At 45.7% G+C, this 12,890-nt stretch overlaps 1 protein-coding gene and 1 pseudogene across 1 annotated transcript; both read left to right on the forward strand.

Moving 5' to 3' along the window:
- The first annotated feature begins 281 nt into the window (after positions 1–281).
- Positions 282–1,314, forward strand: LOC119306356 (putative RING-H2 finger protein ATL71). The gene has a single exon (XM_037582597.1). The coding sequence runs from the start codon at positions 491–493 to the stop codon at positions 1,097–1,099; it is 609 nt and encodes a 202-aa protein (XP_037438494.1). The 5' UTR covers positions 282–490; the 3' UTR covers positions 1,100–1,314.
- Positions 1,315–4,982: 3,668 nt separating this feature from the next.
- On the forward strand, positions 4,983–5,095 carry LOC119313380 (annotated as a pseudogene).
- Positions 5,096–12,890: the final 7,795 nt, after the last annotated feature.

Below are 12,890 nucleotides of genomic sequence, written 5' to 3' on the forward strand. Positions count from 1 at the left end.
AACAAAATTGGAAGAAAGACAACCGAAGAAGCCGCAAAAGTCAGCCCATGAACCATGATTTGCATTGACCACGGCGGAACTGACAAACAGGCAGAAATCAACAGCAAAAACATGCAGAAAGGAGCGCACCAAATAAATCAACCCGAACGAGCATTTTTCAAATGCCCAACGCAGCATTGACCTCGATCGATGCTGCATCCAATTAATACAGCTCTCCCGCACTACCCGTACATGGTATTCACTCCGCTAGTCGTCGTCTCCCCGTCCCGCTCCCCGCAACATGCAAAGCGTTGACGTCCCCCTCGCAGCAACCTCCATCCGCTGGATCCGAGCTCCCTCCCTTCCTTCCTTCGAGCCCAAACAAAAACCCCACCAGACGATCAGGAATCGCTCTCCCCTCTCCACCACCACCATTCCACCAACGACTCGTCGCCTTCACCTCTCCTCATAGCTAGCTAACCTCCGCTCGCTTCGGTCCAGCGACGACGGGATGAACGCCGGTGGCCCGCCGGCGCCCGGCCGGTTCGCCCCGGGCGACGGTACCTCCGTGGGCATGTTCAGCTCCGACCGCATCGGCGGCTTCGGCTACGGCGTCGGCGTCTCCGTCGGCATCCTCCTCCTCATCACCACCATCACGCTCGCCTCCTACTTCTGCACCCGCGCGCCCCCGCCCGGCCCGGAGGCCGCCGCCGACGCGGACGGGGCGGCGCGGCGAAGGCGGCGTGCGCGGCGCCGCGAGGGCGGCGGCGACAACGATGGCGGCGGGGCAGCCGGCGACGACGTGGACGTGGAGCTCGGCATCGACGAGGCCACGCTCAAGGGGTACCCGGAGGTTGTGTACGGCGAGGCGCGGAGGAACAAGAACAAGAAGCTGGGCACCACCTGCACCTGCTGCTCCGTGTGCCTCGACAACTACGGCGACGGCGACGTGCTCCGGATGCTGCCGGACTGCGGCCACCTGTTCCACCGGGAGTGCGTCGACCCCTGGCTCCGGAAGCACCCGACCTGCCCCGTCTGCCGGACCTCGCCGCTGCCCAGCCCCTTGCCCACGCCGCTCGCCGAGGTCACGCCGCTGGCCATGACGAGGCTGTCCTCCTGACACCACACAGAGGTTCTTGCGTGGTTTTAATGTTCTTGCTCTTTCTTCGTTTCTTTTTCTCTTGTTTTAGAAAATTGGGATTGTTGAAAGAAAAGTTCAGGTTAGGAATCAAATAGAAATTTCTTTTGTGGTCTGGGGTGTAAATCTGGTTTCAGCTTAGTTTCACTTCTTCTGATGAAAATGCAAGTCAGCCTAGCATTTCTATCCTGATACAATTGGTTGAGAATTCCCCGATCAGAAGTTCAGAACGTGTGCTCAAAGAGGGATTATCACTTGACATTAGCAAACTGGGTGTAGAATTGTAGATCTCTGTTTGGCAAATGATCAATGTTACAATGTAGAGTAGTTTGTCTTGAATATACTGAATCAAATGGTGGTCTCAACCTCGAAATGTAAATGCATGCTCTCGTTGTCATCCTACACTGATTCGTAAATGCAGCAGACAAGTTCAGAATCAGCGCTTTCGGCTGATTCGATTATTCTTGACTTCCAGTGTCAGTTAGAACTCAGAACAGCGATATTCAAACTCTTCTAGCAAGTTGACCAATTTACAATTCCGGCAACCCCCAGAACTGAATCTTTAATATAATCTTGGTCTCTAAGCAAGGTACATGCAGCCCCCTTCCCCCCAGGTTTGCAGGGTCAATCATGCGAAACCCGTAGTTTTCATTGTGCTTTGGAGTAACACGGACACCTATGCGGCTTCATGTTCTACGAGACAAGATATAGAGCAAAATGACAGGCACCTTCGATTCCAGGGCACGCGACTGCTGCCTTGATCCGAACAAAACAATGACCGTCCATTTGAATCTTAACTTTTTTTTTTGTGCACTGATCTGCTGAGAATCTGGGTGCTCGCTGAATCGTAGGTAGTAACTGCATTGTGTTCAGTTTCTATTGGCTGCTGGAGAGAATAAGAGAAGAAAGTGTCAGTTGATTTCGTTTCGAACGTATGGATGAAACACGGCAGAAAATGGTACTCCTGTATCAGGATTCGGGCATCTGTGGTGTTATGGTCTGTAATAGTACAGCGTTGAAGAGCCGGATACGCTGCTTACGGTACATGATTTTAATGGAGACGACTTTCTGCTTCTTGTACTGTTAGTGGTCCAACAATCCAGGCACGTACAGCCAGTGGTATTTTTTTACCGCTAGTCTACTCCTACCGGGGACGTTGTAGAAAAACAAAGACGGTCGAAAAATACACGGAACACCCACGTTTGAATTCGAAATTGAATGTACATTTTTGTCTCCATTTCTCTCTTGCATGTTAATACGTGTCTCATTTATATCATAAGGATCATGCTACAAGCCACGTACACATCGGCCAGGCAAAACTGAAAAGACAGCAGAACGCTAGCCTCCGCGCAATGGAATACTAGCCAAGAAGTAAAATTACATATATTTTGCGAAAAGATCATATATGTTACAAAGATTCATCGAAAGTACAAAACACCTCAAACATAATGAAAATTACATCGAGTTTCATGGACCACCGAAAGACCATTGCCACTGTCAGAATGAGCCACTGACGCGCTGCTGTCGCTGCTCCCATTCTGGAGCCGGCCTGACCTTGTTGATGACAGCCGAGAAGTCTTCGTGCACGTGCCCCTAAGGACTAGCATCCCGGAGCCGCAGTCGTCGTAGTTGAATCCTTGAATCGATCTAAAGTATTTGACACCAAATATCGTCGTTGCTTACGCATGGCGAGAAACCCTGACCTCGCTGCCTCGAGGAGCTGGCATGAATCTACGTCAGAACTCTGTCTAATCCGTCACAAGGAACGAACTTGAGGAGGATCGGAGCCCGAAAGACTGACTCGAAAAAGAAGCGCTGCCATTTGTCCAGACGCTACTCATGTGAGAACTAAAACCCTACCTATCCGAAGACGAGGCACCAGAAATCCCCTCCCCGCCACCGACCACTGAAGCAGCAGGCAGAGGAGAGGCGAATCCACGGGTTCGCCGCCGAGATCAATGGGAGGATGCCTTTTCCTAGTCGCCTTGCGAGCCGGGAAAAAAGTGTAAGTAAAATCTATAATAATAATAATAATAATAATAATAATAATAATAATAATAATAATAATAATAATAATAATAATAAAGGGGCTATCACCTCTGGCGGTACATCCCAAAAATTCCCCCAAAGTTGCAAAATATTACCCATCAATGCACTTATAAGTGATAAAAAATGTTATACACAGGGAAATCCCTCGTCCGGGCCAGCCCATGCAGTAGGAACATCCTATCCGTGCTCTGCGCGCTGGGAGAAGACGTAGCGCACCTATTTGGGCCGGCCCGCGCCCTGCTTTTAAATTTCGTTTTTTATTTTTCTATTTTAGTTTTTGTTTTTTCTACTTTAAATAATTTGGGACTTCAAAAAGTTTTGAAAAATTAAAAATTTAGAGTTTTGAAATATTTTTTTAATAAATTATAAAATGTTTGTGGATTGAAATAATGTTTGCTAATTAAAAAAATGTTTGAAATTTTGAAAAAAAATGTTTGGAAAATCAAAAAATATTATTGGTTTTTTAAAAAGTTTTTCATTAAAAAATGTTAATGAAATCGAACAAAATTTCGCCAATTCAACAAATGTTTATGAATGAAAAAATAGACTAAAATTCCAAAAAGTCTTCATGACTTACATAATAGTCTATTCATTCATAAAATATTCGTTGATTCAAAAAATGATCATGCATTTTAGAAAATGTTCGTGAATTTCAAAAATTGTTCCATCAATTTTCAGAAAAATGTTCATAGATTCTAGAAATGTTCGCCGATTCAAGAAAATTGTTTAAACAAATGTTCAAAATTTTAAAAAATGTATGAAAATAGTATGAAATGTTCATGAATTGAAAAAATGCTCTTGATTTTTGAAAATTTGTAAAAGTGTTCATGAATTTGAAAAATGTTCATGATTTCAAAAATTGGTCATGATTTCACGGAATTGAGAGTGATAGTGTATTTTGGTGATGTAGCAAAATGTGGTCATGGCCATTGAAGATTTTGAAAAAAAAATCCCATTGCAACTCACGGGTCCTTTATGTATAGGTCAGTGTGTGGATCAATCATGTAACAACCTAAACTACCGATGTATCTTGTATTCTACTACCTTCGTCCCGGTTTATTGGTGTGCCCAACTTTGAGTGTAGATTTGACTAACAAACTATAAGTTATATGTCACAAAACTTATATTGTTGGATTCATATTTAAAAAGAGGTTTCTAAAGATACTATTTTAAGGTATATAACTTATTTTTTGATAGGTAAACAAAGTTCAAAGTTTGATGCAAACTACAAGAAGGACTAATAAACCAGGACAGAGGTAATATTACCTATATAAACACACAACGTAGACTTCACGCCATCATTTATTGTATTAGAGCTAGTTCCTCTCCCACATCCTCTTCTCCATGGCTAGCTCCAGCTCCAGCTCTTCCGCTATCGCACCCTCGCTCATCCCCATCGCTGAAAGCTTCATTGCAGGAATCATCTAATGTGGCGTGCGCAGGCCATATCCACCATCTGAGGTGCCCAATTCATCGCCTACCTCGACACCGGGCACCAGATTCCTGAACCAAGCTCGCCGACTAGGATGTCTGATGTGCCAAACCCGACATACAAGATCACACAGGCACAGATGACTCCCATGCATTGAATTTTATCTTTATTTCCATATCACCTCATGTGATGATTCAGGTTACCCATTGCACCACGGCAACCACATCATCGACTGCAATTGGGGAGATGTTCTCCTCCAAAACAAGAGCATGCGTCGTGAACACCTGGATTGCCCTCTCCACCACCAAGAAGGGGACCGCAACCATCACCGCATACATCAGGGGCATGCGGGCGCCTGACATTGAGATGGCTTTCGTAGGAAAACCTCTGGATGACGAAGACATGGTGTCATACATCCTTGTGGGACTTGACTTCGACTACATGTCATTTGTCTCTTCCATCTTGTAAGGACATACTTATCCCTTAGTTGTTTTAGTGATTGATGACAATGTTTTTGCGGACTAATTGTGTGCATTGAGCTTTCTAGATATATCATGTCTGAACACAAGATGATTTGGTGCCCCTCGAAGACTTTTGAAGACGACGTTTCTCTACGTTTCTTTTCGGTGGATTTGAGTCGTAGGAAAGCCGTACTATTAAAAGGGGGTCCACGTTGGAAAGGTTTGGGTGAAATCTCACGTACACATGTTCCTTTTGCACCTCCTTTCCTTTGGCTCTTTGGAGCTTCCTCCGTCTCACCGTGTCTCTGCAAAATGAAGGACTCCTAGTGTTGTTATTCAAAGGCTAGCGGTAGTACTGCTCCCCAGAGCGGTACTACCGCAGGCACTAGTGGTAGTACCGGCCCCCGACACGGTAGTACCGTAGATGCCCATGGTAGTACCGCTCCCCCTAAGCGGTAGTACCATGAGCTCTGGCCCAACGTGGTAGTACCGTGCTCCGGCGCGGTAGTACCATGAAGCCTGGCCAGACATAGTGGCATGAGCGGAAGTAGGGGCGGATGTAATTTTTTACATCCGCTCCCTACACGATAGTACCCCACCTGGTATGCGGTAGTACCGTGTCGAATTTTTGCATAGATATAATCATAGTGGAGGTAGTCACGGATGTAATTTTTTATATCCGTGCCTACCGTGCCTGGACTGTGCCTGCCTTGCGGTAGTACCGCATGGGGTCGCGGTAGTACCACGCTAGCGGTTCTACCGTCCCCTATCGGTGCTCATCAGAACGACTCCAGGCTATGTTGTGCCCACGGTAGTACCGCGAGCCTCCGCGGTAGTACCGCAGGTCCGTGCGGTAGTACCGCTCCTAGTGTGCGGTAGTACCGCGGGTCGCGAGCTGAGTTGGTGGGTAACGGTTGGAATTGTCCCATGACTATAAAAGGGGTGTCTTCTTCCTCTAGTTGACTATCTCTTCCATCCCTAAGCTCCATTTTTGCCCGATCTCTCTCCCTAGCCAATCAAACTTGTTGATTTTCTAGGGATTGGTTGAGAAGACCCCGATCTACACTTCCACTAAGAGAAATTTGATTCCCCCCACTAATCCCTTGCGGATCTTGTTACTCTTGGGTGTTTGAGCACCCTAGACGGTTGAGGTCACCCGGAGCCATAGTCCATTGTGGTGAAGCTTCGTGGTGTCATTGGGAGCCTCCAATTAAGTTGTGGAGATTGCCCCAACCTTGTTTGTAAAGGTTCCGTCGCCGCCTCCAAGGGCACCAATAGTGGAATCAAGGCATCTCGCATTGTGTGAGGGCGTGAGGAGAATACGGTGGCCCTAGTGGCTTCTTGGGGTGCATTGTGCCTCCAGACCGCTCTAACGGAGACGTACTTCCCCTCAAAAGGAAGGAACTTCGGTAACACATCCTTGTCTCCATCGATTCCACTTTTGGTTATCTCTCACCTTTACTTGTGCAAGCTATATTGTGTTATATCCGTTGCTTGCTTGTGTGCTAATTGTTGTTGCATCATATATGCTACTCACCTAGTTGCATATCTAGACAACCTACTTTGATGCAAAGTTTAATTTGATAAATAAAACCTAAAAAGTGTTAGTTGCCTATTCAGCCCCCCCCTCTAGTCAACTATATCGATCCTTTCAATTGGTATCAGAGCCTCGTCTCTTAATTAAGGACTTTGCCGTCTGAAGAGTATGGTTGACACCGTAGACGCTGAGGAGGAGCACTCCAGTGTGAATCCTGTTGGGGCTCGTTGCAGAAATTAAAAAACTTCTACGCATCACCAAGATCAATCTATGGAGTAACTAGCAACAAGAGAAAGGGGAGTGCATCTTCATACCCTTGAAGATCACGAGACGGAAGCGTTACAAGAACGCCGATGAGGGAGTCATACTCGAAGCGATTCAGATCGCGGTGGATTCCGATCTTAGCGCCGAACTACGGCACCTCCGCGTTCAACACACGTGCAGCCCGGTGACATCTCCCGCGCCTTGATACAGCAAGGAGGAGGGAGAGGTTGAGGAAGAAGGCTCCAACAGCAGCACGACGGCATGGTGGTGATGGAGTGGCAGTACTCCGGCAGGGCTTCGCCAAGATCTTGCGGAGGAGGAGAGGTGTTGGGGAGGGGAGGGGCTGCGCCTTGGATGTCGTTTTGCAGCCCTCCTCTCGCCCCTCTATTTATAGGAGAAGGGGGAAGGGGGGCCAACCCCTCTAGATGGGATCTAGAGGGGGGCGGCGGCCAAGGGGGGAGTGAAGGAAATATTCCCTAGAGGCAATAATAAAGTTATTATTTATTTCCTCATATCATGATAAATGTTTATTATTCATGCTAGAATTGTATTAACCGGAAACATGATACATGTGTGAATACATAGACAAACATATAGTCACTAGTATGCCTCTACATGACTAGCTCATTAATCAAAGATGGTTATGTTTCCTAACCATAGACATGTGTTGTCATTTGATTAATGGGATCACATCATTAGAAGAATGATGTGATTGACATGACCCATTCCGTTAGCCTAGCACTTGATCGTTTAGTATACTACTATTGCTTTCTTCATGACTTATACATGTTCCTGTAACTATGAGAATTATGCAACTCCCGTTTACCGGAGGAACACTTTGGGTACTACCAAACGTCACAACATAACTGGGTGATTATAAAGGAGTACTACAGGTGTCTCTGAAGGTACATGTTGAGTTGGCGTATTTCGAGATTAGGTTTTGTCACTCCGATTGTCGGAGAGGTATCTCTGGGCCCTCTTGGTAATGCACATCATTATAAGCCTTGCAAGCAATGTGACCAAATGAGTTGGTTACGGGATGATGCATTACGGAACGAGTAAAGAGACTTGCCGGTAATGAGATTGAACTAGGTATTGGATACCGACGATCAAATCTCGGGCAAGTAACATACCGATGACAAAAGGAACAACGTATGTTGTTATGCGATTTGACCGATAAAGATCTTCATAGAATATGTAGGAACCAATATGGGCATCCAGGTTCCTTTATTGGTTATTGATCGAGAATATTTCTAGGTCATGTCTACATAGTTCTCGAACCCGTAGGGTCCGCACGCTTAACGTTTCGATGACAGTTTTATTATGAGTTTATAAGTTTTGATGTACCGAAGTTTGTTCGGAGTCCTGGATGTGATCACGGACATAACGAGGAGTCTCGAAATGGTCGAGACATAAAGATTGATATATTGGACGACTATATTCGGACACCGGAAGTGTTCCGGACGTTTTCGGAGAAAACCGGAGTGCCGGAGGGTTACCGGAACCCCCCCGGGAGAGATAATGGGCCACATGGGCCTTGGTGGAAAGAGAGAAGGGCGGCCAGGGTGGGCCGCACGGCCCCTCTCCCTCTGGTCCGAATTGGACTAGGAGGGGGGGGGGCGGCGCCCCCCTCTTTCCTTCCCCCCTCTCCCCCTTCCTTCCCCCTCCTAGTAGGAGTAGGAAAGGGGGAGTCCTACTCCTACTAGGAGGAGGACTCCTCCTCCTTGGCGCGCCCACAAGGGCCGGCCAGCCTCCCCCCTCCCCTCTTTATATACGGGGGCAGGGGGGCACCCCATGACACACAAGTTGATCTACCGATCGTTCCTTAGCCGTGTGCGGTGCCCCCCTCCACCATATTCCACCTCGGTCATATCGTCGAGGAGTTTAGGCGAAGCCCTATACCGGTAGAGCATCATCATCGTCACCACGCCGTCGTGCTGACGGAACTCATCCCCGAAGCTTTGCTAGATCGGAGCCCGGGGATCGTCATCGAGCTGAACGTGTGCTGAACTCGGAGGTGCCGTACGTTCGGTACTTGGATCGGTCGGATCGTGTAGACGTACGACTACATCAACCGCGTTGTCATAACGCTTCCGCTTACGGTCTACGAGGGTACGTGGACAACACTCTCCCCTCTCGTTGCTATGCCATCACCATGATCTTGCGTGTACGTAGGAATTTTTTTGAAATTACTACGTCCCCCCAACAGTGGCATCCGAGCCTAGGTTTTATGCATTGATGTTATATGCACGAGTAGAACACAAGTGAGTTGTGGGCGATACAAGTCATACTGCTTACCAGCATGTCATACTTTGGTTCGGCGGTATTGTGAGATGAAGCGGCCCGGACCGACATTACGCGTACGCTTACGCGAGACTGGTTTCATCGTTACGAGCACTCGTGCTTAAAGGTGGCTGGCAGGTGTATGTCTCTCTCACTTTAGCTGAATCGAGTGTGGCTACGCCCGGTCCTTGAGAAGGTTAAAACAACACCAACTTGACGAACTATTGTTGTGGTTTTTGATGCGTAGGTAAGAACGGTTCTTGCTAAGCCCGTAGCAGCCACGTAAAATTTGCAACAACAAAGTAGAGGACGTCTAACTTGTTTTTGCAGGGCATGTTGTGATGTGATATGGTCAAGACGTGATGCTATATTTTATTGTATGAGATGATCATGTTTTGTAACCGAAGTTATCGGCAACTGGCAGGAGCCATATGGTTGTCGCTTTATTGTATGAAATGCAAATGCCCTGTAATTGCTTTACTTTATCACTAAGCGGTAGCGATAGTCGTAGAAGCAATAGACGGCGTAACGACAACGATGCTACGATGGAGATCAAGGTGTCGCGCCGGTGACGATGGTGATCACAACGGTGCTTCGGAGATGGAGATCACAAGCACAAGATGATGATGGCCATATCATATCACTTATATTGATTGCATGTGATGTTTATCCTTTATGCATCTTATCTTGCTTTGATTGACGGTAGCATTTTAAGATGATCTCTCACTTAATAATCAAGAAGTGTTCTACCTGAGTATGCACCGTTGCGAAAGTTCTTCGTGCTGAGACACCACGTGATGATCGGGTGTGATAGGCTCTACGTTCAAATACAACGGGTGCAAAACAGTTGCACACGCGGAATACTCAGGTCATACTTGACGAGCCTAGCATATACAGATATGGCCTCGGAACACGGAGACCGAAAGGTCGAACGTGAATCATATAGTAGATATGATCAACATAGTGATGTTCACCATTGAAACTACTCCATCTCACGTGATGATCGGACATGGTTTAGTTGATTTGGATCACGTGATCACTTAGATGATTAGAGAGATGTCTGTCTAAGTGGGAGTTCTTAAGTAATATGATTAATTGAACTTAAATTTATCATGAACTTAGTACATGATAGTATTTAGCTTGTCTATGTTTGTTTGTAGATAGATGGCTCGTGCTGTTGTTCCGTTGAATTTTAATGCGTTCCTTGAGAAAGCAAAGTTGAAAGATGATGGTAGCAATTACACGGACTGGGTCCGTAACCTGAGGATTATCCTCATTGCTGCACAGAAAAGTTACGTCCTGGAAGCACCGCTGGGTGCCAGGCCTACTGCTGATGCAACTGACAATGTTAAGAACGTCTGGCAGAGCAAAGCTGATGACTACTCGATAGTTCAGTGTGCCATGCTTTACGGCTTAGAACCGGGTCTTCAACGACGTTTTGAACGTCATGGAGCATATGAGATGTTCCAGGAGTTGAAGTTAATATTTCAAGCAAATGCCCGGATTGAGAGATATGAAGTCTCCAATAAGTTCTATAGCTGCAAGATGGAGGAGAATAGTTCTGTCAGTGAACATATACTCAAAATGTCTGGGTATAATAATCACTTGATTCAACTGGGAGTTAATCTTCCTGATGATAGTGTCATTGACAGAATTCTTCAATCATTGCCACCAAGCTACAAGAGCTTTGTGATGAACTATAATATGCAAGGGATGAACAAGACTATTCCCGAGTTCTTCGCGATGCTAAAAGCCACGGAGGTAGAAATCAAGAAGGATCATCAAGTGTTGATGGTTAACAAGACCACCAGTTTCAAGAAAAAGGGCAAGGGTAAAAAGAAGGGGAACTTCAAAAAGAACAGCAAGCAAGTTGCTGCTCAAGAGAAGAAACCCAAGTCTGGACCTAAGCCTAAAACTGAGTGCTTCTACTGCAAGCAGACTGGACACTGGAAGCGGAACTGCCCCAAGTATTTGGCGGATAAGAAGGATGGCAAAGTGAACAAAGGTATATGTGATATACATGTTATTGATGTGTACCTTACTAATGCTCGCAGTAGCACCTGGGTATTTGATACTGGTTCTGTTGCTAATATTTGCAACTCGAAACAGGGACTACGGATTAAGCGAAGATTGGCTAAGGACGAGGTGACAATGCGCGTGGGAAATGGTTCCAAAGTCGATGTGATCGCGGTCGGCACACTACCTCTACATCTACCATCGGGATTAGTTTTAGACCTAAATAATTGTTATTTGGTGCCAGCGTTGAGCATGAACATTATATCTGGATCTTGTTTGATGCGACATGGTTATTCATTTAAATCAGAGAATAATGGTTGTTCTATTTATATGAGTAATATCTTTTATGGTCATGCACCCTTGAAGAGTGGTCTATTTTTGTTGAATCTCGATAGTAGTGATACACATATTCATAGTGTTGAAACCAAAAGATGCAGAGTTGATAATGATGGTGCAACTTATTTGTGGCACTGCCGTTTAGGTCATATCGGTGTAAAGCGCATGAAGAAACTCCATACTGATGGGCTTTTAGAATCACTTGATTATGAATCACTTGGTACTTGCGAACCGTGCCTCATGGGCAAGATGACTAAAACGCCGTTCTCCGGAACTACGGAGCGAGCAACTGATTTGTTGGAGATCATACATACTGATGGTTGTGGTCCAATGAATGTTGAGGCTCGCGGCGGGTATCGTTATTTTCTCACCTTCACAGATGATTTGAGCAGATATGGGTATATCTACTTAATGAAACACAAGTCTGAAACATTTGAAAAGTTCAAAGAATTTCAGAGTGAAGTGGAAAATCATCGTAATAAGAAAATAAAGTTTCTACGATCTGATCATGGAGGAGAATATTTGAGTTACGAGTTTGGTCTACACTTGAAACAATGCGGAATAGTTTCGCAACTCATGCCACCCGGAACACCACAACGAAATGGTGTGTCTGAACGTCGTAATCGTACTTTACTAGATATGGTGCGATCTATGACGTCTCTTACTGATTTACTGCTATCGTTTTGGGGTTATGCTTTAGAGACGGTCGCATTCACGTTAAATAGGGCACCATCAAAATCCGTTGAGACGACGCCTTATTAACTGTGGTTTGGCAAGAAACCAAAGTTGTCGTTTCTTAAAGTTTGGGGCTGCGATGCTTATGTGAAGAAACTTCAACCAGATAAGCTCGAACCCAAATCAAAGAAATGTGTCTTCATAGGATACCCAAAAGATACTATTGGGTACACCTTCTATCACAGATCTGAGGGCAAGATTTTCGTTGCTAAAATCGGATCCTTTCTAGAGAAGGAGTTTCTCTCGAAAGAAGTGAGTGGGAGGAAAGTAGAACTTAATGAGATAACTGTATCTACTCCCTTGTTGGAAAGTAGTTCATCACAAGAACCGGTTCCTGTGACAACTACACCAACTAGTGAGGAAGCTAATGATATTGATCATGAAACTTCAGATCAAGTTTCTACTGAACCTCGTAGGTCTACCAGAGTAAGATCCGCACCATAGTGGTACGGTAATCCTATTCTGGAAGTCATGTTACTTGACCATGATGAACCTACGAACTATGAGGAAGCGATGATGAGCCCAGATTCCGCAAAATGGCTAGAGGCCATGAAATCTGAGATGGGATCCATGTATGAAAACAAAGTATGGACTTTGGTTGACTTGCCCGATGATCGGCAAGCCATTGAGAATAAATGGATCTTTAAGAAGAAGACTGAC

The sequence above is a fragment of the Triticum dicoccoides genome, chromosome 5B (assembly GCF_002162155.2).
Source record: "Triticum dicoccoides isolate Atlit2015 ecotype Zavitan chromosome 5B, WEW_v2.0, whole genome shotgun sequence".
In the NCBI taxonomy this organism is placed as follows: Eukaryota; Viridiplantae; Streptophyta; class Magnoliopsida; order Poales; family Poaceae; genus Triticum; species Triticum dicoccoides.